We start from the raw sequence: 26941 nt of genomic DNA on the forward strand, positions 1-26941 counted from the left end.
TACATCACAACAATTGAACTGATCTGTAATTGCTGAACAGTTTGTAATAATACTTGCACACTGGTGTGTGGTATATTGTCCCTGTATTGGGTAACGGAGGAATGCAGTGCATTTAACCTTAAAAAGAGCCTGTTATGCTTTCGTGCATTAGTAAGACCTCACCTAGAATATTGTGTTCCGTTCTGGTCACCTTGTTACAAAAAGGATATTGCTGCTCTAGAAAGAGTGCAAAGAAGAGCAACCAGAATTATCCCGGGTTTTAAAAGGCATGTCGTATACAGACAGGCTAAAAGAATTGAATCTATTCAGTCTTGAACAAAGAAGACTACGTGGCGATCTGATTCAAGCATTTAAAATCCTAAAAGGTATAGACAATGTTGACCCAGGGGACTCTTTTGACCTGAAAAAAGAAACAAGGACAAGGGGTCATAAATGGAGATTAGATAAAGGGGCATTCAGAACAGAAAATAGTAGGCACTTTTTTACACAGAGAATTGTGAGGGTCTGGATTAATCTACTATTAAATAAATACATCACTGTAACAGGGTGGCTTGAGTGGCGATATACCCAACCAGACCTGGAAGCTGACACAGAGACACAGACAGGTACTTGCGGGGCTGAAAGCGCTGGTGCGCCATTTTTATTCACACAAAAATAAATCAAAACGTTGTACAAAACACTGCTCATACAGCAAAATAAAAGGTTGCACAAAAAATCAAATCTCGAATACAAAACAACAAATACCGTGCTGGTCTGCCCAGCATGTGGAGTAATTGCTTTTACTTTCTGTTTCGTTTTTTATTTTTCTTTCAGCTCGCTCACTCATATTCCTCCTTCCAAACACCCACCCTGAACACAGAAAAGCTGCAGGCTTTTATATATGTGACCATCTCCGAATTAACACTAAATTATTAAATTTGGAAATGGTCACATTCCACACGAGTTTACCAGGAAGAAGCTTTAACCCATCCATGCTGCCAAATAACACATATTCACCGGTTCTAAATAAACACAAACAATACATTAAACAATACCTTTTCTTTAAAAAATAATACAATAAACACAACACATTTATTTACAAGCAGGGCTTTGCCATGCCCCCTCTAATTATGTGCAGGTCTTTTCTTCTCCCCTGCCACAATCACTTTTGCCCATTTTGCACCTGTGAAATATTTTTCGATAATTCTGAGGAATGCAGGCACAGTAAAGTAAAACAAGATACCCTTTACTTTTTGTTTATTTATTCATGTACCTGTCAATACAGAACTGTAATATAGTTTGCAATAATCACAGAACTATGTACAGACGTCAGGGATGTGAAAGCAAAACATTGCAAAAAAAGCAAAAGGTAAATTACAAGGTTTGAAACTACACAAAAACAGTATAAAAAGAGAAAGCCATTCATGTTTTAAAATCTTGCTTAACAGATTATGGAGCTATTTTAAAATATACAATATGCATGACAGTTATTAATTTATTACATCTTGCAGTATCAAAATGCTGGAAACTCTGTATTACCAATTAATAATATACATTCAGCTTTTGTACAGTTTTGCGCATTGCCTAATAACCTCCTATCTCCATGGCATAATGATCAAAAGAAATGAAATCACAGCATTATGGACAGTGGAAACAATTGTTTGTTTAAACTATTTTAAAGGGGTTTAACCCTTCACATCAAAACTCAAAGAAAGAAAACCCCTAAACACTAACTTTATAGAAATGAAACACTTTTAATATACTGTATTGAGTGTGTGGAAAGGGTTAAAAAAAAAACTAATTAAAAAACCAACTGTATTCAGTGAAGTTACAATTAATTCTACCAGGATCGTTGAACATGAGGTACATTTCCTCCACATTGCAAAGGTACTCATAGACTCCCATTCCACACGGATTTCAAATAGTGACAAAAGTATCTAATGGAAAGGGACGTTCCCATATTCCCATTTTTCTGCGGACTATAAAATCATAATTTTTTTTTTTTTATAATTTTTACTCATTATACTTGTAACATTCTGTGAGACAACAGAAAAATGTTTTTCGATAGATTAAAAAACAAAAACAAAACATTCAATCATTTTTGACAGACTGGAACATTTTATTTCAAACCTTTATCTCTGCAGAAAGGCACTGCAAATGGACAGGAGAGTTAAGAAGAATATAGACACTGCAAATATGATAACTGATTGGAATTCAGGAATTAAGAACTTCAATATCTGGTCCCTATCTGGCTAAAACGTTTAGATAACCACCAAAAGTAGGAGAAAACATTTCTATATTGCATTAGTAACAGTAGGTCATCAGTGTTTTTCCTTGTTGAGGTTGCATACTTTGTATAGATGATGGGAGTTTTATATTCTTAGGATATAAGGCATCCAGAGTCTTTTTGTGGCTTTAGATCAGGTTCCTTCATTGGCTTTACTTCTTCCTCTTGTTTAGGTTTGGCCTGTAGGAGGAATCAAATATATAAAAGCATTAAAATGCACCTCTCCTACAATGTCCCCATAATAGGTTAATTGTACAGCTACTGTATGGCTAAAAGTTTTGAATCACCATAGAACAACTGAATTTTGCTTCATAAAGTTGAATAAAACCTGCTGAATAATGTTACCTTAACATATTCAATTACTTACCGCTTTGTAGTTTTCCTATTAACGAAAAACTGACAGAAATTGAAAAATGCGACACTTCGAAATCTAACATGAAATGACACACTTTCCGAAAAGACGTCACAAATCTTGACAAGTGTTACTCATTTAGAAGTAATCAAAAGGTGACAATTAATACATAGATTTTGTAACTTCAGAGCAAGCCATGGGGAAGAGCCATTGCTCCTCGGAAACACACTCAGCCATCATTGCACTTCATTAAGAAGGTTTTAGCAGTAGTCAGACTGCCAACAGAGGTTATGCCAGCCAAAGCACAGTATCTAGGATCATCCAGAAATACAAGAAGACTGGAAGCTGTAAAGCTGCCCCCAGGTCTTGAAGCCCAAATGTCAGCCCTGCTCACCAGGATCGCCACCTGTGCCATTCCATTTTGAGAGATAGGATGGCCAGTAGTGTCCACTTACTGCAGCAATGGAAAGAAGTTGGAGTGAAGGCGCCTGCGCGCACCATGAGAAGGCGACTCTTGGGAGAATGGTCTGGTGTCAGGGAGGCCTGCTAAGAAGCCCCCTTTGAGCAAGAAAAACTTCAGAGATCGTCTGAACTTTTGTCGCACATACAAAGACTGGACCAAATATGACTGGGCCAAAGTAATTTTCTCTGACGAGTCCCCCTTCAGCTGTTTTGGAAACCGAGGTGGATTAAGAGTTTGAAGGTGCAAAGGAGAAAGATACAAGCCAGAGTGTACTGTCCCAACGCTGAAGCATCTGGAAACTGCACATATCTGGGGATGCTTTTCTGCCAAAAGGCACAGGATCCCTACATGTTTCACCCAAGGGGACAACTATGAACAAGGACTGCTACCTGAAAACACTCCAAGACACCTCCTCCCTACGACTCAGAGACATTTTCCCCAATGGTGATTTATACTTCCAAGATGACAAGACCCTTGCCATGGAGCCAAACAAGTGCAGAAATGTTTAGAAGATGCTGGCCTGGAAATTAACCGAATCTCAATCCTATTGAGAATGTTTGGGGTCTGATAGGACAGGAAATCAGGAAAAGTCAACCTTGCAACCGAAACAAACTGGAATCAAATGTAAAAGCTGCATGGAGGAATCTAAAGGATAACTCAACCCTTCAGCGCCTCACTGAGTCCATACCTGAGAGGATTAAGGAAATCTTAAAACACAATGTAATGCACTGCAAATACTAAGTACTACTATTATGGCTTCCAGCAAACTTTTGCAATATAATTTTGAAGTTTTTTTTTTTTATGGCATGAATAAAAGATCTAAAAATGATGTTCATAATTTTTTTTTTTTTAAATGATGTCTTAATCTTAAAATTCTATGGTGATGCCAAACTTTTGGCCATAGCTGTACTTTGTATTGTATCTTCAAGAAACATGTACCTTGTCATCCTTTGGCCCTTTAGTGATGTCAAATGAAGCATATACTTCTGGTGACCACTGAGGATGGAGAGCCGGAAATTCAAACAGAATTGGTTCCACAAGCCCATAATTGGCCTTCAATTCCAACTGTGGGGCTTCTGGAGGAACCTTCTGGAAATATCTATGAACATAAATAAATAAATAGTACAGCCAATAATCTAATATTTCAATGTGTCAGATGTCAATGTATAAGGTCACCAACACATTCAGCATACAGTGTTTATATAATCTTGTCAGTATGAAATCATTACCTCTGATGGTGTCCCAGATGTGAGACTTTGACACTGTGGCAGCAACAGCTTTGTAAAATTACTATCACAATAGGGTTAATTTGTCTCATATGATACCCATAATCAAACTTGTCTTACTGAATTATGGAAGACAGTTGTGTACAGAGTATGAAGCTAGTATCTTTAAATCGTTAGGTTATTATCATCCAGAAACCAAAAAGTGACATGGGAGACATCTTATGTCACAGGTTGAAGTGAGTGTTACCTTTTCCATATCACTGAATATGAAGGCATATAAAAGTGGTTTATGAGATACTAGCAATGAAAACGGAGGCAGCTGAGGAATGGTAATTAAACATATTCATTATGATTACTCTTAATAAATGTGTGACATAAGAACAAAGATGTCAAATTTTGTAACCAACTTTATTTATAGTACTATTACTATGCAACCCCAATGAAACAGCGCAAATCCCATGTTACAGCAGTGTATACAGTTATAGTAAAGACCGACTTATGATTTCAAGGTTTGGCTTAATTCTGTCAATGTACTTACATGAACCCATTTTCTCTTTGACACTTCTCCAGCGTGTTTCTGATCAAAGACCCTAATTTCCTGAAGAAGAGCTGCTCTGACGGCTTGGCTATATTTCCTGGTCCCTTGGTCTGCCTATACTCTTTACACAGATCCTCTGCTTTGCCAAAGACTAAAACAAAAACAAGCACAGTAAAAATAATGATCTCTGAAAACCATGTCATTGTATACATTGTGATCAAAAGTCCTTATACATACATACATACATACATACACCACTGTTTCAGTCTATGCTTGCTATGCGTAGGGACTTTGAACACCCACAATAAAATTATTAAAAATCAACAGAGTCTGGCTTACGTTAGCTAGTGCTGGGACGAACACAGGATTTTCATAATAATTTAAATATTCATTCGGATATTCGCTCATTTTCAAAAAGTAATAAAAGCCATTATATTGCTCTGAACGCAGGCAGAGACAGCATAGCAGCAGGTTCTTCACAGTAAACAGTGGCTCTAGACACATTTTCTTGAAGTAATAACATGAGGTTTACTTGTGCCTTTTTGTAGCTGAACAAGAAAACAAAAACTGAAATTTAACTTTAAACACTTAAAATAAAACAAATGTGGAAATGGCATTGTATAAATGCAGGTGAAAAAAACATTGCAGGTTTTGGTTCTCGTTTATTACATTCCACATAACAGAAAGTCACAACAAAAAATATATAATATATAAAATCTATATAAAAATCACTACACATTTCCAGCTAGTTGGGCACTGTTTAAGCGAGGCATTTCAGAATGACGTGCTTGCCTTTTTTCTGTCCCATGAGATTCTGACTCGCTATGAAACAGCACAATGCTTTTTTGACCAAGATGGCCTTCCATAGAGATCACTATGCGTGCGCATAATCTGGTTTGTTTACCTTTTGCTGTATAAAACTTTTAAACAGCTGCTGTGTTGAGCCTGTGTTTTTTTTTATATATATATTAATCTCACATATCACAAAGATCTCTTTTTCAATTTCCATTTGAATATTTGGATATTTGTCCCAGCACACATACCTTATGAACAGTGCCAAAAAAATGTATTTTATATATATATATATATATATATATATATATATATATATATATATTTTAAAGTAAATACTTCAGGTGAATTACTAAACCACTAATAAAAGAGTATACATTTAGAAAAAGCAGACATTACAGGTATATTGTGAGTGTACCTATAATGGAATTGGTTAATACATATTTTAACATTATTGTGCATACTTAGATTGTAAATAGGGCCCTGACAAGTGGAAAAAAAATGAAGTGCTGCCTTGTATACAATACTAAGTAATGGTTGCCAATTCTTCTGACCTTTAGGTATTGGAGAATACTGACTAATTGTACAGTGCCTTGCGAAAGTATTCGGCCCCCTTGAACTTTGCGACCTTTTGCCACATTTCAGGCTTCAAACATAAAGATATGAAACTGTAATTTTTTGTGAAGAATCAACAACAAGTGGGATACAATCATGAAGTGGAACGAAATTTATTGGATATTTCAAACTTTTTTAACAAATAAAAAACTGTAAATTGGGCGTGCAAAATTATTCAGCCCCCTTAAGTTAATACTTTGTAGCGCCACCTTTTGCTGCGATTACAGCTGTAAGTCGCTTGGGGTATGTCTCTATCAGTTTTGCACATCGAGAGACTGAAATTTTTGCCCATTCCTCCTTGCAAAACAGCTCGAGCTCAGTGAGGTTGGATGGAGAGCATTTGTGAACAGCAGTTTTCAGTTCTTTCCACAGATTCTCGATTGGATTCAGGTCTGGACTTTGACTTGGCCATTCTATCACCTGGATATGTTTATTTGTGAACCATTCCATTGTAGATTTTGCTTTATGTTTTGGATCATTGTCTTGTTGGAAGACAAATCTCCGTCCCAGTCTCAGGTCTTTTGCAGACTCCATCAGGTTTTCTTCCAGAATGGTCCTGTATTTGGCTCCATCCATCTTCCCATCAATTTTAACCATCTTCCCTGTCCCTGCTGAAGAAAAGCAGGCCCAAACCATGATGCTGCCACCACCATGTTTGACAGTGGGGATGGTGTGTTCAGGGTGATGAGCTGTGTTGCTTTTACGCCAAACATAACGTTTTGCATTGTTGCCAAAAAGTTCGATTTTGGTTTCATCTGACCAGAGCACCTTCTTCCACATGTTTGGTGTGTCTCCCAGGTGGCTTGTGGCAAACTGTAAACGACACTTTTTATGGATATCTTTAAGAAATGGCTTTCTTCTTGCCACTCTTCCATAAAGGCCAGATTTGTGCAGTATACGACTGATTGTTGTCCTATGGACAGAGTCTCCCACCTCAGCTGTAGATCTCTGCAGTTCATCCAGAGTGATCATGGGCCTCTTGGCTGCATCTCTGATCAGTCTTCTCCTTGTATGAGCTGAAAGTTTAGAGGGACGGCCAGGTCTTGGTAGATTTGCAGTGGTCTGATACTCCTTCCATTTCAATATTATCGCTTGCACAGTGCTCCTTGGGATGTTTAAAGCTTGGGAAATCTTTTTGTATCCAAATCCGGCTTTAAACTTCTCCACAACAGTATCTCGGACCTGCCTGGTGTGTTCCTTGTTCTTCATGATGCTCTCTGCGCTTTAAACGGACCTCTGAGACTATCACAGTGCAGGTGCATTTATACGGAGACTTGATTACACACAGGTGGATTCTATTTATCATCATTAGTCATTTAGGTCAACATTGGATCATTCAGAGATCCTCACTGAACTTCTGGAGAGAGTTTGCTGCACTGAAAGTAAAGGGGCTGAATAATTTTGCACGCCCAATTTTTCAGTTTTTTATTTGTTAAAAAAGATTGAAATATCCAATAAATTTCGTTCCACTTCATGATTGTGTCCCACTTGTTGTTGATTCTTCACAAAAAATTACAGTTTCATATCTTTATGTTTGAAGCCTGAAATGTGGCAAAAGGTCGCAAAGTTCAAGGGGGCCGAATACTTTCGCAAGGCACTGTATATGTGCACATTTCATATAAATAAAATATTGTGTTTTGAACAGCACTTGGGGAAGCTTGATAGTTGTAAGGTGATAATGCCATTTAATTTGTTTCATTAAAATGTGGAATACACACACATTACAAGTCACATAATGAGGGCTCAAAACTGTACTTGTTCTTAACTTCACTGGTCCATGTTATTGAAATTAATAGTATTACCTCAAGTGCATACCTGAAATAAAACTGGGATACAATTGATGGAATGTATAGCATACATGCAGACAGTTTTCCGAACATTAAAAGTAGTCATGTTCTTAAAGGATGGCTTACACTTCTCTGCTTCCTGTAGAGACCGGATTTGTTTCTCCACATTTGTCACTTGCTAGAAGAGTCTGTCCATGGTAGCAGTACGCCTAGTAGTTCAGAAGGCAGAAGGTTAGAATATTTTTGAAAAGTAATCCAATACATACAATTTATTAAATTCAGGCCTTTTAAGGCTGCTTCCATAGAAGACAAATCTCTCTGCTGGCATGCAGCAACTCATTGCTTCCAACTTACTGACCGATATTAGATGTAGGGCGCCATCTGTTTTGCTTTTAAAGTGTAAACATGATTATTTTGTAGTTACTCCTATTATGTGTAGTGCGACTTCTTGCAGCTTCCAGGATTATAGTATTCTGAATGCCACGCAGCCCTTCTAAAGGCCAATTTGTTCATAGTGCTAATAGCATCCACAGTTTCCTAAAAACACATTTATTGCTTTTTGCTTAATTCACTAAAATTCTAACTGTACTTACATATGCCATATAGAAACACTGTTTCAACTGCAGGTACTTTCTCCATTTTGCAGTGTAGTCAGGCTCCAGGGAAGTAAGTGTATGATCTACAATTAAATTAAAACATAGCTAATGCCATGGTCACCAGCACATTTAGCATTCAGCACTTATAAAACCCTACAGATATAATTATGTGTTTATTTTAGCAGATGCCTTTATTCATGATGACTTACAGAGACTAGGATCTGTGAACTATGCATCAGCTGAGTCACTTACAACAACGTCTCACCCGAAAGATGGAGCACAAGGAGGTTAAGTGACTTGGTCAGGGTCACACAGTGAGTCAGTGAGTGAGCCGGGATTTGAACCGGGGACCTCCTGGTTACAAGCCCTTTTCTTTAACCACCAGACCACACAGCCTCCTATGTGTAATATGAAGTTACTACTTCATTGGTCTCAGAGAGAAGAGCAGGGAAACAATACTTTAAATACATTTTGGATGTTTTCAGATTTAATGAAAAAAAGGAATACCCAATTAAGATATTAAATAGTGTGAGGCAGCAGGGAGAGGGTTAAAACCTCCCTGCAGAAAAACATGTGCGCAAGGCACATTTTTGTTTTGTTTAATTGTTTTGTTAATTGTTTTATTGTTTAATCAGTACCTGCACCTGGCTATTATTGAAAATTAGAGCCAGGTGCAGGGTTTATAAGGAGAGCCGTCAGTCTGTTCTTGGCTACTGATGTGTGTGGAAGCCCGACTGTGCTGGTGTGTGGGTACAGCCGTAAAAGAAAGGAAAAAGGTAGAGTGAAGCCTTTTTTGTGTGTGCTGTTTTGTTCTGTTACAGGTAAACAGCTTAGCTGTCCTGTTTTTAGTTTAGGTTCCTGTTTTAGTTATTGCTCAAAGAAGAGCTAGGTGTTTGTTTTGTTTATTTTTGTTTGTGTGTGTTCTATTAATTGCGCAACCGCGCTTCAAAAATCCATTTGTGTGTGTTGGGTCGGAGTTTTTAAAGGGGCAATGAACCGCCGTGAGGGCGACTCTTTTACAATAGCAAAAACTGTATAGTAATTTACATTAAAAAAAAAAAAAAAAAAAACTTGATTTTCCGAAATGCATAGTTTGCACATAAGGTATGTAGTAAACAAAAGACAGCAACAGTAGTGACACTGTTGTACAAATAACACAATTTTCTACAACAATATAGTTGTCTTCTCTCTCATATGAGTTTTTTTCAGCATTGTTAACAAATGTATGCTATAGACTTACCAGACTTTTGGTAGAAATTGGCTGTTTCATAGGCCAGAGCTGCTACAAGACTTGCATTGTGTTTGAGTTCAACTGCCCGGGCAATGGTCACTTAAAAAAAATAAATGATATCAATATAAAAAACGCTGAGCATGGATTGGTTTAAATGAAAATTCTTCAAGTAGTTGAAGAAATGGTAATTGTGGTAAACTTAGCTCTAGCTGGGGCTATTGTTCTCCAGCATATACAGTATACTCATTTAATACCTAGTTGGTATCATTTTAAAAAGTGACATCATTCAGCGTGTCTTTGATATGCACATTTAGGGCTTCCAAAACCGAGATTCTGTATGGTATATATGTATAAATCTTCTTAAATGTGAAAAACAAATTATTTGTTTGGTATCTTGTATGAGTTTTGGAACTGACACACTTTGTAACAGTGATGCAACCACTAATTGGGTAAAGTGTTCCAGAAAGGAAAAAAAAAAAAGAATGACTTTGTACCTTCTTGTGCTTCTGCCTGGCACTGGATAATGTATGAGTCTATAACTCGAGCTTCTAGGTCTCTTCCTTTTTCTGCAGGAGTGATAAGCCGTGGTATGTAGCTATCCTGTTTAAAATATAGGCATAGTATGTGTAAGGAAAATGTGATCTTTCAAATTTGTAAAAAAATTACAGATTTTCTGCATACAAAGCAGTTCCAGTTGCTTTCTCGTGCAGTGTTCTCAATTAAGAATTTAAAAATGTATATTTAGTTTTTTTAGAACAGTGAGCAGTTTTAAAATAGTCCAGGTTTTTTTTTGTGTCTTTAACATTAGATATCCTAAATGACTTTTGAACAGAATAACAGCCACAATGTGAGACTTTCATCAGCTTTGATCAATGTAATAATTGATGTGGCCCCATAGGACCCATAGCATTTTATCCCTGTTCCTGGTGTTTAAAAACTGCCAGTGGTAAATCACTTAAATTATGTAGCACTGCCTCAAGAATCTTACCATCATGTAAAAAGGTGAAAAGTTTGTGAACACTAGTGTACAGGTAAAAAGACATACAGGCATATTTTTGAATCAGCAGGACAAAAAAAAAGACTTAGCCTAATAAATTCAGTGAATTATAACCTTAAGGTGTCTGAAGATGCCAGCTGCAGTTTTCAAGCTTCTGTGAACTTCTTTTGCTTCGTTTTCTGTTATACTGAGAAGTAGCAAAACAGCAGCATGATAAAATGGAATAAGAGTCATTGCCAGAATAATGTACAATTTACAGTAACTCACTGCTGTTATACTCACTCTTCTTTGCCTGACATTCTGGACCCAAACTTTGTGTACCACAAAGCAACATTAAACCCCATTGAGACAAGCTCAAACACTGCATCCTGCTGGGCACTACAAAAAATGCAGACGATCAGCATACCCACATGAAAAAAAATAATAATACAGCATTAAAACCAGTTAATTTAGGATCCAGTAAAAGGCATATAAGCTATAATGTGATATATTAATAAAAATCTTAAAAGAGAACTATAGTAGAAATGATTCCTCAACATTGTGCATTCTCTCTCTGTGTGACCTTGTAATGGGTAGACAAACACAATCAGTATAATACCACCAGCAAGGTAGTGATGAGAAATCTTTGCTTTGATTATGCATAAAAAGAGCAAAAATCTATAAAAATGCCAATATCTACAGACCAGTAAGCAAAATAACTTTTGATCATTCAAGAAAACATCATAAAGCAGCACACAACCTGTGTATTCTTCCAAATTCCTTTGAATTGTAATTACTGAAGAACATATATTCATTATTATAAATGTTAAGGGTGTGAAACAAATAGTGCCAGAGATAAGTAATTCACGTATATCCAGCAGCTGACACCGTTCGTTATGCAGGTATTACCTTGGAGTGTTTCCTTGCAAGGTGTCAGTCCATTTAAAATTCTGAATGAAGCGCAGCTTGTTTTCTTGGGTTGTACCATCCAGAGAAATTATGAAGCCTGTAGGACAATATATAGTTTACAAACGTTTTATGAACTGTTGCGTCGCACAGTGAAGAACTTATCTGAAGCAGCAGAGAGGAGCAGCAACTTGCTGTGGTTGAGATGGAAAGATTCTGGCTGGGGATCTCAAGCACAATAGAAAGAAAGAAACGCTGATGTACAGGTAAGTAAGCTGGGCTGAGTTGAGTGGGGGACGGAGGGGGGTGATGCTGGGACGCCAGAATCACCATCGAGCCCTCTTGAGGTGTTGTGGGCTAGTCGACGAAACACTGAGGATGGAAGGTGCCCACTTGAAGATCCCAGAGATGTACCCTACTTAGCTCAATCCAGACGGTTGTCATGCTGATGCGCTGGGGAGGCCGCACTTTGGTTGATCCCCGGAGCCAGCATCGCAGCCGTTGTGTGTGCTGATGCGCCAGGGAGGCAAAATAAGCTGATCCCTGGAGCCAGCATTACACTTCAGCCATTAACACCAGACAGAAGGATATCTACATCATCATATGGAAGGAAACGTAAATGGATGGAGACACATATGGATCACATTAGTTGACTGTAAAGCTACGTCTTAGTTGGTGCTTATCTTGGCGACAGCTGAGTTCAAATCAGCATGAAGTTTTATTATTGTTGTTGTGATTTGTTTTAAGTATATTGTGTTGGTTTTGTTTTATTTACTTAATGTAACATTTACATATGTTTTAAATGTTAATTGTAAAGACGGAATTTACCCATCATTGCTTTGGCAATATTTGTATTAATCAGTCATGCCAATAAAGCACTTGAGAGAGAGAGAGAGAGAGAGAGAGAGAGAGAGAGAGAGAGAGAGAAACCCTTGGATAAAGGATTGTCTGGCTGGTTTGAAAATGGTTGGCTGTAAGCAAATATTTTGGTGAAAACGATATGCAATACTGCAAAAAAGTAACCAGTACACACACCAAATATAAATACACCAAAAAATCTTTCCAATAACCAACATGTAGAATAATGCACCATAAAGGTCATTGTCACACAAAGTTACCAATTTGCTCCTGGGAAGCCTGGGATTTATGCTAGCAGAAAAACATGTAAAAAAAAAATTAAAACAAAATGACTGCTATTTAACTCCTTTAGATAATGTATGTATGAATAAAATGATGATAACCAAGACATTATTTGAAGGAAAACATCTGGTAATTTCCTTTTCTCTCAATCTAGTTGTATCAAGTAACCAATTCAGACCTGAATCAGAGAACAAAAACAATTCAAATCACTGGATAACATAGGCATTTATAAACTAAATTCTAACATCATCACCACCACCAAATGAGCATTTGTAAGGCATCGTTTACTAACCTTGTAGAAGTGAGAAGTATGCATCTGTAGCATTTTTCAGCATTTCAGCATTAGCAGTGACATCTGTTAACAGTTCTAACAGCCGTGCTCGTGTTGCCTTCAGGTCACTGGAATTAAAACAATGTAATTCCTAAATATAATTCTAAAAGAAATACCTTAACACTTCAGCCAAGATACCAGATTTCAGATATAAGTAAATTAATGCAACCTAGGTACATTTCAAATACGATATATTAATAAAAAAGACAATTATGAGACATTACAACAATGATATAAAACACAAGTAAAATCCTACAATAATTGCTACTTACAAAGGCATAGACCCTAATATTGTTTTGTAAAATTATACTGTATGAGAACAATCTGGAGAGAAAGGTTCACTGACACTCAACAGTCTGGAAACAACTTATGATTTTGAGAAATGGGTTTCTAAATGGTGACTCACAGGTTTACTGGAGAAACTCAGTCTTTGCATTTACCAACCCATTAATTGGAGGTCAAATGAAGAACAAATATCCCACCCACACATTAAGCACTGGCAGAATATAGATGATAATGGGGTACACATCAAATGCAAGACAGCTGGCTCACTAAATATTCTTGCTATTGTTGAGGGGATGATTATCTACTTAGTGTTACCAAGACATTTAGTGGGCAAAGGGTCTTAATGGGCAATATTGGCTAACCCCCTGTCACTCAAACAATTTGTTGCCCAGCCTGACATCCTAATGAACCAAATAATATATGCTGTTTACTGTACATAAATATTGGTATCTGGGGACTGACTTAATCAAAGCAAGCACTTACTTGCATATCTTATTAGCTCCAGTACTTGCAGCTACTCCATAGAGGCTGAAGGAGACAGGCGCAGTGGCCTTCAAAGGATTTCTGTGAAACCAATGCGTCATGGTTTGGAACAGCTACAGTATTTCTGTGAAAAATACAGATTTAAATGTCATTTATTTGAAATAATCTACATCCAAAAGACGATAGAAAACAATGTTAGTAAACAGAGCACACTCAGTTTCTATACTGTTCATATTTCCGTAATATAACACAAAATTCATAATTAAAATAAATTCCAAGCTAGGGGCCTTTATAACAAGCGTGCCTGTTAACGAACATGCGTACATAGTTTTGCATTCTGTCCTTGTGTAAAGTTATCACACTGAGTTTTTAATTTTAGGGGTATAAGCTTCTTTACCCTTTGACGCCTGCTGCCACTTTCTCATTTTAAAGAAGTCAACAGTTACATCAAGTTATGAATGACATCTACAAAGTAGGGTATGGCTAAAAGAATTTGAAAAGGGGAGAACACCAACAATTAGTTCACAGCCAAAAGTTTGGAAAAGTTAAGTCGTCACCATACAAGAAATGTGTGGCTTACACTCGACACTGGTGGCTATGTACTTAATTTGTAAAATATGCAATACTTTTTATCATAATAATACCTGTTAGGAGTGGTTGGTTACCCTGTAATCAGGATAGAACAAACAAATAACATCTTATAAAGATTTTTGTGTGCTTGTTTGCTGTTTGTTGTTTAAATGTCATAATCAAATCTTAAATGTGGGCTAGTCTGGAAGTAGCTGACCCAGACATGCGTCAAACAAGTACTTCAGACCATACCATTAACAGCGAATCTAAACATATAGGTTTCTTTGTTTTTACTGTTTTCCACAAAAATATAACAAACGCATTAAAAAAAAACCTCTACCGTGTGTGTGTGTGTGTGTGTGTGTGTGTGTGTGTGTGTGTGTGTGTATATATATATATATATATATATATATATATATATATATATATATATATATATACACACACACACACACACACAATGGCGTGATCTCATTTGTGTAAAATAAAAGTGATATAACTAACAACATCATGGTCAGTGGAGCCAGAAATCAGTTTTTCATAAATACTAAACTATCAAACCTTTTATTTTTGCCAATCAATCCAGGAAATTTTAAAAAACAACAACAAAAAACTTCTTCCTGTTTCTTCACTGAGTAAAAACACTAACTGTTCCTTGATTGGGTACTTTTCAGTGAGGTAATCTGCTAAAGCCCTGATTGGAGAATCCCAATCTCCATCCTACACCCACACGCGTGTCATGGCTGGAGCTGTGTTTACTGTTGTGCGTTGCGCGCCTGGAATTAGGCGTACCCAGCTGGTGTCTGCCTAACCGGAAGACGATGCACTTCAATGATTGAATACAAAGAAGAACCAAACATATATAATCACCTATAGCCTGGGAAACAATGTTATACTCTGGGTCGTATTTTAAAGCCACAGATTCACTACTGATACTGTTGTAAACCCAAACACCAGATGTACTAAACTTTTTTTTTAAGTAAAACTAACCATATAGCCACATTTACCTATGTGTCAGTTGAAGTTATTAGGTGAATTTGGTAAATGATAAAAAAAAAAGATAAAAATGGTCGCGTTTATGAAAACTGCTCCATCGTGACATATTTTGTTACTGTATATCACGATATCTCAATCCCACTGTTTTGTATTCCGCAAGTTATTGCCACAACATTACTACAATTGACTTGTAAGGCTTCTTTGAAAGGCGTGTCTGTGTACAGAAAAATAGACACTAGTTTAGGAGGCGGAACTTCCTTTCAGTAAAGTTTGGTTGAGGGAACAAATGGGCTTGGTCAGTGTGGGGGTGTTGGTAGCACTGGCTAGACTCAGTGATTATGGCTGTACCTGGTACACAATAATGAGAAGAGGAAAAACATATATATGTGTAATGCTAACCCGGAAAGTACTGTCAAACATTTAAAATACTCGTATTTAAAAATGACAGATATTAATAAGACCATCCAGAAATGGCACGCCAGTTTTAGTAAAGGCACAGATTTTGATTCCTGGGGACAGTTAGTGGAGGCAATTGACGAATACCACATGTAAGTTGCAAACATTTTCATATAACAATTCATTTTGAATAAAAAACCGAAATCACTTTTTTTTCAGTTTCAGTTTTTTTATTAAAAAAAAAAAAAAAAGTGTTGGAATGATGTGTTTATTTTAGTGTAATTGTACTTGGCGTTTTTTACTTTAATGAAAATGACATCTGTATAGCTATAGTCAGTTTCTGTCATCTCATGGTTACTGTACAGCCCCTTTTATGTAATAAAATTTTAAAATCCACTTTCTCTGTCACTAATATTAATCAATGTTAACTAACTATATGTCTTAGGAATGTTTCGGTTCAGCACTGTTCGCTTGAGAGATGAGCCTGTTTTACAACTACACCCTCCTTATTGTTTTTAGGTAGATAAGATACTGTTTCTTTGCAGGATGTAATGATATCGTGTCCTCAGCGGTTGTACAGTACAATGCAGTTATATATAACTACTTCTACTACATTTTTTTTCCGACAATAAATATAGTGAAAGTTGATATTGTTGACCCACGATCGCTATGATTTATTTTGCTAGATAAATGAAAGCATATTTAAAAAATAGTTAAATAACAGCTTAAAAATACAGTGTCCCTAATAAAGTTTTCATTAAAAGAAAAGGCCAAAACTGGTTACCTTTAACCAGTTTTAAATATTAGCGATGCATAATGAAAATGGCACTTGGTTATTGAAAAACAAAAAAACAAAACGTTTGTAACTACGGATACTTACATTGTTTACCTTACTGTACTAATGTGCAGAGCAGAGATTTCAGATGATGAACCTCCCTCTGCTACCAGCACAAGTATATTAAATTGTAAATTAAACTGGCAACGTAGTCGGTATAATTTGTTGGAAAAATGATAGTGATGTTGTACTGTGTGATGAAGTAATCCACCTTAACTGTCATATGACACATTTATTCTTACAAACTGTTTGTGGTTTTTATTTAGACTAGCAAGGCAGCTACAGAAAGAGGTTCAGTCATCCAATTCTTCAGATTTAACAGAAGATCAAAAGGTAGGTTGTTGCATTATACAAAACTGTGAATACTTGTCATTTGATGGAAGGGGAAAGAGATCTGATTCTAAAAGCAGTTTTTTCCCCTCTATTTAGCAATTGCAGCCTTACATTTAATATTCTAAACACCAAGAGACAAAGCTCAGACTGCACATATCTGATTGGGTTCTCCCCCAGATCATGGGGCTTTGTGTGAGAGCGCAGATAACATTATTATCTAATTGATTCACTGCTGCAGCAGCACCTGGGAAAAGTAACCCTTTTGAAATGCTGCTTGATTTGATCTCATTTACATGTTTTTATTTACAACTTATTCTTGGTTTAACTATATAGGACAGGTTATTTACTATGGAGTCCATACTTTAGATGTGGATTGTAAATCTGAAAAAAATACCAGTTTTCAAAAAGTAAAATCTTTCATCTACAGTATAAAATATTTGAAGTATGAATATCTGAACAATGAATATCTGAACAATGAATGAGGGCAGCCACCAAGGTAATGGATGAATTCAGGTTTCACTGCAACATAGCATATAAACAGTTCCCAGGGAGATTCAAAGGATCTTCCAATACTGATGATGTCCGTGAATGCCCTCAAAGAAGAGACTACAACCTCTGAAACAGCTGCCAATATGAATAGATGTTCTATTTTTGCATTTTACATCAGTCTTGAAATGTTGCGATTTATATGTTGTTTGTCTTTACAGAAAACATTAGGGAAAGTTGCAACATGCCTTGAATTGCGTTGTGCAGCTTTGCAGGTATGTGTCATATTAAATGTGACTAATTTACTTGCTAAATCAGGATAAGCAAATTGGTACAGTCAGTGTAGGTATACATAAGTGATTGTCCATGTATCAGTAGAGGCCCCCTCCCCTTGCATATATGCTGGTTTAAAGCTGTGCCCTGTTAGTATTCACTCCCTGTACTGTATTAAGACTGAATAATGACAAGTTTATGTTTATACCGATAGTACAGAAATTGCACCACCAGGGGTGATGTAGTTTTGTGTAATACTATTCTTTCTATTTCCTTTATTAATTTAGTCCACCCAGCCCCAAGAAGAGTTCAAGCTGGAAGATCTGAAGAAATTGGAACCCAGTATGTACTTTTTAACTGAAGAACTGTATGCAAGTGTTACATTACAAAAACACAGAGCCAGCATAACATTGTAAAAAGACACGTACTGTAGTTTAAACATTTGGCTAAATTGCTATTAAGTTTATTTTTACTACTGCTATATATCTTAAGATTGAGTGTTTATAGTTTACGAATAATAGTGTGCTATTTAAAGTAAAACTTGCTTACTTTTCAATATTCCTCAAACTGTTTAAACACCCTTTTAAGTGATACAGCAATACAATGTGTTAGGCAGATATACAGTGGTATCACTCCACTATAATGTTACATTAATAGACAGAGTTGTAGCATGTAAAGCAAGTCTATTTAGGGAGGGTAAGGTATTCTGCCCAAATGTGTTAAGTGTTATCTTAGGCAACTTTTGATTGGAATATTGAAGGTATGCCTGGCCTCAATCTTAAGAATACCATGGATCAGTTTTCCCAATTGTTTCTCTACTTCTGCTTGACAGGAAACAGGGAGATGTGTGAAAAATTGATAGATTACTTTATAATGTAGTTTATTTACAGTCAGAAAAAAACCTTTGTAATGTTTGTTATGTTTCTTCTCTTTATCAACAGTCATTAAGAATATTCTGACTTTTAACAAAGATTTTCCTTTTGACGTTCAGCCAGTCCCTATAAGGTAATTTAAGATTTGTCATCTGTTTTAAATTTTTTGTATACTTTAACACTGTACATTGCAGTGTAGTAGGTAAGACTCACATTAAGCTATTTCAGACTTCATTATGCACTTAATAAAACGCAGAGGCCACTAGTGGAAGCGTACTAAACTCACTGCAGTCCAGTGAAATCGTAAACTTCTATTGAGTTTGCCATGTTGTGTGAAATTGACTGTCGCTCTTTTGATAATGAATTACATTATATGTTTGATAATGAATTACATACAAGTATACCAACCTGCCCTGGCGTTTCCCAAAAATCTGTTGGAACAAGTGGGACTTAAGACATCCCAGGGCCAGCCTAGATTTGGGCCGCCGTTTCGATGTGGCCCTGGACCTGCAATCTGAGACCAGGGCCGGCCTTTACATATGTATGGACGCAAAACAGACTTAGGCCGCCTTTTCGTATCACATGACCAGTTTGATTTTCTATGATAACACAGAAAAACGCAGATTTTCTATGATGTCAGAGATTTTTTTGTTTTACATTCGGGAAGGGGCAAAAACATCAAGGCTTTTTTTGTTTGTTTGATAATAATCAAATCAATACACGTACCATCTATAAACATTAACACAGGCAACTTTACTTTAAATTTACGTAAACATACCTGTCTAATAAAACTACTTCCAGTAATCAAGTTCAGTGTTGAATGAGGCTTCAGTTTACTTCAGTCAGTATCCAGAGCTGTTCAAAGATGCCGAAAACAATAACAACCACCCCTAAAGATTGGATCGAGTTTGGCAAGGATGAATTTCACATCAATGGTAATGTAGAGAGACACATACAGAGATATAAACGATGGGCACACTATTTTTGTACCTTAAATTTGCTAGGTAACAAATCTACCTCACTCCATTGATCTAGCTACAATCAGACCACGTGAACTACAGTGCAGGAACCAAGGTTGCAGCAGTTTATGGTACCTATAACAATATATTTGAAATGCATATCCTGAATGTAAAAAACAAATGAAGCAATACAACATTCTTAGCACAATAAAAGGGGATCCAGTAATGATGTTCATACAACAAATTTAAAGCATTAGTTAGCACTTTAAAATATAAAAGCACTGATAGAATGCAAAATAAATATTTAGTGCAAAAAATATATATATTTGATACTAAGAAAAAGAAAGTATTCTGAATGCAGTCACAGGATTCATATTTGACTGAATTATCTCTGTTTGTATTTTAGTACAGCCCATTTATTGTGCAAATCTTTTTTTATTTTTTTTTAATTTTTTTTAGGAAGATTTTAGCACCTGGCGAGGAAGAGAATTTCGAGTTAGAGGAAGAGGATGATGCAGGGGCTGGGGCAGGATCACCAGATTCCTTCCCCCCAAGAGTGCCTGGTAAATTTATTATTATTATTATTATTATTATTATTATTATACACTGAAGGGATTTAAAGGGGTTGTTGTAGAGGTGTCCATACCATTATGTTGTGATAAAACTTGGTAAGGACATTCTTTAGCTTTAGCAATATTGAAAATACAGTAAAAGGTTTGCCTGAAAACTGAGGCTGCTAAAGATAATTGATGGAACGTACTACAACAATTTAAACAAATAATTGAAGCATGCATTAAATTGAGGATTGAGAAATACGGTATTCGTATTGATATCGCTTTTGTTACATTACAAATACTGTTGTGTATTGCAGTGTTGCTGTGTAATATCTGACATTGCTTTGTTTCATGCTCGTTTCTGTTGGTTCTGCGCATGGCTTCATCATTCACTCTCCTAACCGCCTGTTGCATTCATAGGAGCTTTTGAAGGTATAGTAACATTGTTTATATTGTGCTATACATTATATTGTCATGCACTTGCAATGGCCGTTTGTTCTCATACTGTAGTATATTGTTGCAGTACAGTCTTTAAAGCTGAGAGATATACATGAAATGAATGCTAAAAAAAGAAAATGCAATTTTCTGCTTAGTAACCTTGTATCGCTATGAGTGGTATGTAAACAGTATTATTTCTTAGCAGACGCCCTTATCCAGGGTGACTTACAATTGTTACAAGGTATCACATTATTTTTTACATACAATTACCCATTTATACAGTTGGGTTTTTACTGGAGCAATCTAGGTAAAGTACCTTACTCAAGGGTACAACAGCAGTGTCCCCCACCTGGGATTGAACCCACAACCCTCTGGTCAAGAGTCCAGAGCCCTAACCACTACTCCACACTGCTGCCCTGTGTGTTTTTAGAAGCCACCTTGGATACAAACAGTGATTCTGTGTGCCTAACTAATGCAAATGTGTATTATTTTCATTGTCAGGTACTTTGTTACCACAGTTACCTTCTGAACCAGGAATGACACTACTTACAATTAATATAGAAAAGATTGGGCTCAAAGACGCTGGACAGTGCATTGATCCCTACATAAGCGTTAGCATAAAGGGTAGGAATGGGTGCTTTTTTTTAAACATAGTTTGTGATTCAGAACATACTCTACTATTACTGTTCTAATAAAGGGTTTATACTCATTAAATAATAATATTTAATTAAAGACATTATAAACAGAAAGTCTTATTCAGTCAGTATAACAAAAATATTACAGTTTTTGGAAAACATACTTTTTGTCCATAGATGATAGTTGTTGTTATGAAATTTCTAATTGGACACGAATAGCAGGTGCCATCAAGTACTTGATAAGTATTGCTGACTAGGCACTATAAATACCCCTTTGAAGGGTTTGATAGACAACACTAGTTATATGCTTAAACCACTTAAATATGACTTTATTACTTGAGATAATGTTTACTTGCACTGAACATAGTTGACATTATCATCAGCCAGCAACATTTGTGGCTGAACACTGCCATTGTCTGGTGCCTTTTTAAACCATAATACTTTTCAGTTAATATATATTTGTTCATGCAGATTTGAATGGGATTGATTTGAACCCTATGCAAGACACTCCTGTGGTTTCACGAAAGGAAGATACGTACATTCATTTTAATGTGGACATAGAAATTCAAAAACATCTTGAAAAACTACCGAAAGGTTTGTTCCCTATCTTACCACTTGACTGAAGTTTTAGAAGTTATTTTGATATTGACCTATTGTTGCATTAAAATGTAGACAAAAGTATTGGCACCCTACACTTAATACAAGATAAGTACCTTTTCATCAAAAGCCTGTAAAACTGTAATAAAAGTAATTACAAAATAAATTAATTGACTGAAGACCATTACACTGTTACCAGCAGGTGATGGTCAAGAGAAAGGAGTTGGATTCACATTTGAGAAACGCTTTGGACTGATCTGAAAAAAGCTGTAGCCAAGGAGGGCTGTAACAAAGGGTACATTTTGACCACTGAAGGTTCGGAACACATTACCGAACAAAGGTTCGAACCTTCAATGGTACTAATTTACATAATTTACTGGTGACGTCACCATAGCGACTAGTTTATATTTTATTGAAAATCCTATTATTTTACAGGTAATCCATATAAATGGAATAAAACATTCACATATAGTTTAAAAATACATTATATAGAACAGTAATCATGTTTTTATAATTTAAATAAAAAAAAAAAAAAACATGTTGTTTATGTACATGTAATTGATGCTGCTTGTGATATATACAGTAAGCTTGCCCCCCCCCCCCCCCCGGGTACCTTCAAAATCCTGGCTAGCGAACGAACCTTTGAACACAGCCCTATAGCCAAGGCACTGTGTATCCAGTCTGTCTGAGCTGAAGGAAATATGCAAGACAGAATGGGCCCAGATTTTACCAACAAGATGTAACATATTGGGTAAGAATTATCATAAACGCCTGAAAGCCATAATAAAAGCAAAAAGGAGGACACACAAAATACTAAAGCAGGGGTGCCAATACTTTTGTCATGAACATATATTTGAAACTGCTTAAGTTTTTTTTGTTATAAAGTTTGTCATATTAGTTAGTGGCCAATGTTCCCTAAATGCTTGTAGTTAACGTTTTCTTCAGTTATCTTATATTCAGTGTAGGGTGCCAATACTTGCAACCTGTAAATGCCCATAATATTTTATATGTCATAATGCATTGCTTACACATTTTTTTTTTGTATCTCCTTAAATAAGAATAATAAAAGAAACTGAATTTAAAGAAACATGTTTATTAAATTATTTATGTCTATTGCCCTAGTGTGGCCTACAAGGCAGATTACTTTTTCCTCTGGATATTTTATATCATCTACATTTACTAATATTTCATTTCTTTACATCATTTATTATCCCCTTCCCTATGATTCTCTACAGTTTTTCACTTGGATAATTTTTGGCCATACCTATAACTATTCTAGCAAACCATGCTTCTGAAAAGACTTGTAAAGGCTGGTTGTGGGGAAGTAAGGTAGAGAAACATATCGGTCTTGTACAGGCTTTAGTGCACAATGCTTCATCCTTGGGCTTCAGGATAAAAAAGAAATGCTAATATGCATCCCCACCTCAATTGCCTACAATCGGAATTTCTTTCTGGAATAGTTAGTAAGCATGGCAACAAAGGATCTAAGTTTAATAACAATTGATAGTCATACCGAACACATAGAAACAATATATACAATAAGGTTCATAGGTGGAAAGTCTTTAGAGTAGTCGGCGCCACTTAATCGGGACACTTGTAATCGGCATTTCTGCTTAAATGGGACAGAACTCTGGGAGATGGTTCTTCCCAATGCTATTTGTCGTTTAATTGTCACTTTGTTTAATTGGGCTACAGTATTTTCAAATGATGAATGGAGCTCGCTTTTCAGAACAAGACAGGTTCGCGTAGCAGTGCAGTGATTACGCTGTGACTTGCGTAAACCAGGTTGAACTCTTGAAGGAGTTGGAGTCTCCTGTGGCAAAGAAAGTTGGCGTGTCAACATTGCAGGTGTCTCGTCTTGTGATAAGATGTGATTTCATTCTTTTTCATTTCATTTGGAAATAAAAACAATTCATTTTGTTTAGGAATTAAAAAAAAAAAAAAAAACTTTTTCAAACGATGCATTTAACATTTATTCATAATGTGAAGTGATTTCATTATTTGTATTTTCATTTAGAAAAAAAAAAATTGTAAAAAATTCTTCTTTTCTCATGTGCATGTCGTATATTATGAATATAACTGTGAGTAATGTCCTTTCAAATGACTCGTTTAATTGGGACAGCTGCTTATGGGGGATATTTGTGCATCTCCTGAGGCGTCCCGATAAAGCTGAGCCGACTGTAAGGCTATTTATTTGGCTGTGGCCTGAACTTTATTACAAGGCTGAATTGATTTTTGCTTGAAGTGGCCTACAGCTTTTTTGTTTTGTTTTACAGGGGCAGCTATTTTCTTTGAATTGAAACACTACAAACCCAAGAAAAAGTTTACCAGCACAAAATGTTTTGCCTTCATGGAAATGGATGAGATCAAACCTGGGCCGATTGTTATAGAACTGTAAGTACTAAAAGTGCTTCTCGTGAATCCTGACATTTTTTTGCTTGTTTGTGATCAGAAAAAACAACGTCATTTGGTACTTTCCATTGATAACGGGAGTTAAGTTTTATGTACTTAAAAGGGTGCAGATCTCAAAATTAGCATAGTCAATTTTGTATTTTATTATTTAGTATTTTATACTGCCTTCTGTATAATTTGATGTGATTGTGATCTGAAGAAACATACTTTTTGGCACATTTAATAATCTCGTACAACTAAGATAAAACTTAAATCAGGTAGATTATACATAAATAGTATTATACTGCTGGTATTTTAGTATAGCTCCGGTACCAGAATCTATCTCGATTTCCTACCTTATGTGGTTTTCATATTTAATACAAGATCATTTCAAAAGCAATTTTAAGGTTGTACTGTAAGTATTTAATACCATTAAACAGAGCCCAAGATGGTACATGTTAAACAACAATTGAACTGACATGGAGTTATATTTAACTGGGTCCAATGCATTTCTGATTTTGTCTTATAGATACAAGAAGCCAACCGATTTCAAAAGGAAGAAGCTTAATTTACTGACCAAAAAACCACTCTATCTCCATCTCCTCCAGACATTGCACAAGGATTAACCTGGACCAAGACTGTAGTACATGTTTATGAACCAACTCACAGCTCTTAATCACAGTAGCAGAGTCATCCAACAACCATGCTGAAAGACTAACTACTTTTCCATCCTGTTACCATAGCAAAAGCAAACAGATGGCCAACCACTTTAATTTCTGAGCGCATTATTGTAATACTTCAGGTGGGTCCTTTCATACCTCCCTGGCCTGCAACAGGTCCAAAACAACGTGAAGGATGTTGAAAAGGCTTTGGACATGCACTAAAGAATTTTGAAGTTTGAAGAAATAAAAGAAGACAGTGCAGAAATCACCAGACACCAGCATCGCTATATACAAGAAGCTGTATAGAACTTAACAGTAACGACACTATCAATAAGATTATTATAAGCATACTGCCCCAGTGGAGGTGGAATATTTTGTGAGAAATATGTGCTGGGTCAGTGGTGTGACTTGCACAAGGGAGAACCACTAAGTCTTGACTCAAATTGATCCTTCAGCAGTCATGTAGACCTCCAACGGTTCACATTTGTAAGATCGTGAACAGCTTCTGCTAGACTAGACATAACAAGTGTACATGTTAACTAAAGAAATGTAGGGGTGGAGCATGTGGCTTGCAGGCAGTATTCTGAAGATCACTGCTTCACTTGGACAACTGTAATGCTTATGATAGTTCAAATTACTAATTTATTTGCTCTGGGAACAATTGCCTCTACTATTGGCTTTTTAATGTTGTAGATTTATCAAAAACAAAAAAAAAAAAGTTAAATATAGATATAGATATAGATAAATATACCACACACTGGTGGATAGCTGAGAAAGCTCAGTGTACCATTATTTAAACAAAAACATTTTCCCTATGAAAAAAATAAGAGCTGACAAGCTACTTTAATATGAAAAATGGTACTGCAACTGTAAATGCATTTGTCCAGCCTATAAAGCAGACCCTTCATTCACTTTTGAACACATGCCAAATTAGAATAATAGCTGTCGCAATAATACAAAAAAAGTGGCAATAACAAAACAGTTATTTAGGCAACAATTTCTTTGATACAGTCGGGGGGAGAGGAAACACAACACATATAGCCTATTTTTAAATCAGTACAATAGTAAAAAAAAAAAAAAAAAATCTAAGTTCCGGTTCCCCTTGAACTGCGTGGGCCCAAAGCAATTGCTTAGTCTGCTTATGCCTAGCGCCACCACTGCCTGCAAGTCAAATTATGTTGAACCAATACCGTGTACACCTCTTTATAAGCCTCAAATGCAAATTTGTCATTCATTAAACAATATTAATACATACGATTATAAAACACCATTTTTTATATGAAGGTAAATGGCTGTTAATATCTAGTGAAGAACTATAGGTGCAACATATCTATGTGTCCGTTGAAATACATTTGTTGATCTGTAACCTCCATCAAAAAACAAAAAAAAAATTGACTTTTGGCACTATTAAGTTTGATTTTATTAGTTGCAGACAAATAATTTTATTTTATATAGAAAACAGCTCTTAAAAAGGTGTTTTCAGAAAGGCAAAAATAAGTAAGGCTTGGGGACCATTTCTTCAGTATTATATGTAGATAAGATGGTTGCACGACTTCTCTTAACCTGTGTATTTTACACCAGTGCAAAATGCTTGTCTGAGAATGTAGCTTGAGTGGTGTGTTGGAAGTGTTTTTTTTTTTTTTTTTTTTCTCGTATTTAGTTAACTCATTGCACTACAACAGAATGTAGCACTTTGTCGTGAGTGTTGTGTACTTTATACATCTTGTGGAATACATTAATCATTCAGTGACTTAACATGTAACATCAAGGTAGGGAAAAGAAATTGTAAATTTCAAACTATTTCACAATATATATTTCCATATTTCAGACAGCAATAAGTCAATCATAAAAACCATCAGCAATTCTGTTTTCAGCACAATTGACAATTTAAAGCACTAAACCAGTCGACTTCAAATTAATTTAAAAAATGTTATAGAACCAGTACCAAATAATCTGG

General features: G+C 36.0%; 2 protein-coding genes across 4 annotated transcripts; one reads left to right on the forward strand and one right to left on the reverse strand.

Moving 5' to 3' along the window:
* Positions 1–609: 609 nt before the first annotated feature.
* Positions 610–15203, reverse strand: LOC117411396 (BRO1 domain-containing protein BROX-like). Its single transcript, XM_034018857.3, is given in 14 exon segments — positions 610–2446; positions 4021–4180; positions 4846–4996; positions 8166–8193; positions 8195–8248; positions 8633–8718; positions 9876–9965; positions 10361–10466; positions 10978–11050; positions 11146–11241; positions 11752–11848; positions 13181–13287; positions 13988–14111; positions 15119–15203. Coding segments are annotated over 13 exon segments (1236 nt in total). The 5' UTR covers positions 14089–14111; positions 15119–15203; the 3' UTR covers positions 610–2359.
* Positions 15204–15827: 624 nt separating this feature from the next.
* LOC117411397 (axin interactor, dorsalization-associated protein) lies at positions 15828–26385 on the forward strand. 3 transcript variants are annotated; one of them, XR_009328865.1, is made up of 11 exons: positions 15828–16101; positions 17051–17117; positions 17825–17878; positions 18164–18218; positions 18818–18881; positions 20167–20270; positions 20682–20693; positions 21201–21323; positions 21806–21928; positions 23661–23779; positions 24208–24320. XR_009328865.1 is itself a non-coding variant. In XM_034018858.3 (11 exons), exons 1-11 carry the CDS (start codon positions 15938–15940, stop codon positions 24946–24948), a joined length of 981 nt encoding a protein of 326 aa, XP_033874749.1. In that variant the 5' UTR covers positions 15836–15937; the 3' UTR covers positions 24949–26385. The 3 variants fall into 3 exon arrangements, 2 of the variants coding, with proteins under 2 accessions (XP_033874749.1, XP_033874750.1); XM_034018858.3 differs by lacking the exon at positions 23661–23779 and adding an exon at positions 24852–26385 and having other exon boundaries at positions 15836–16101; positions 24208–24325; XM_034018859.3 differs by lacking the exons at positions 20682–20693; positions 23661–23779 and adding an exon at positions 24852–26385 and having other exon boundaries at positions 15836–16101; positions 24208–24325.
* The last annotated feature ends 556 nt before the right edge of the window (positions 26386–26941 follow it).

Source organism: Acipenser ruthenus, chromosome 6 (assembly GCF_902713425.1).
Source record: "Acipenser ruthenus chromosome 6, fAciRut3.2 maternal haplotype, whole genome shotgun sequence".
Lineage (NCBI taxonomy): Eukaryota > Metazoa > Chordata > Actinopteri > Acipenseriformes > Acipenseridae > Acipenser > Acipenser ruthenus.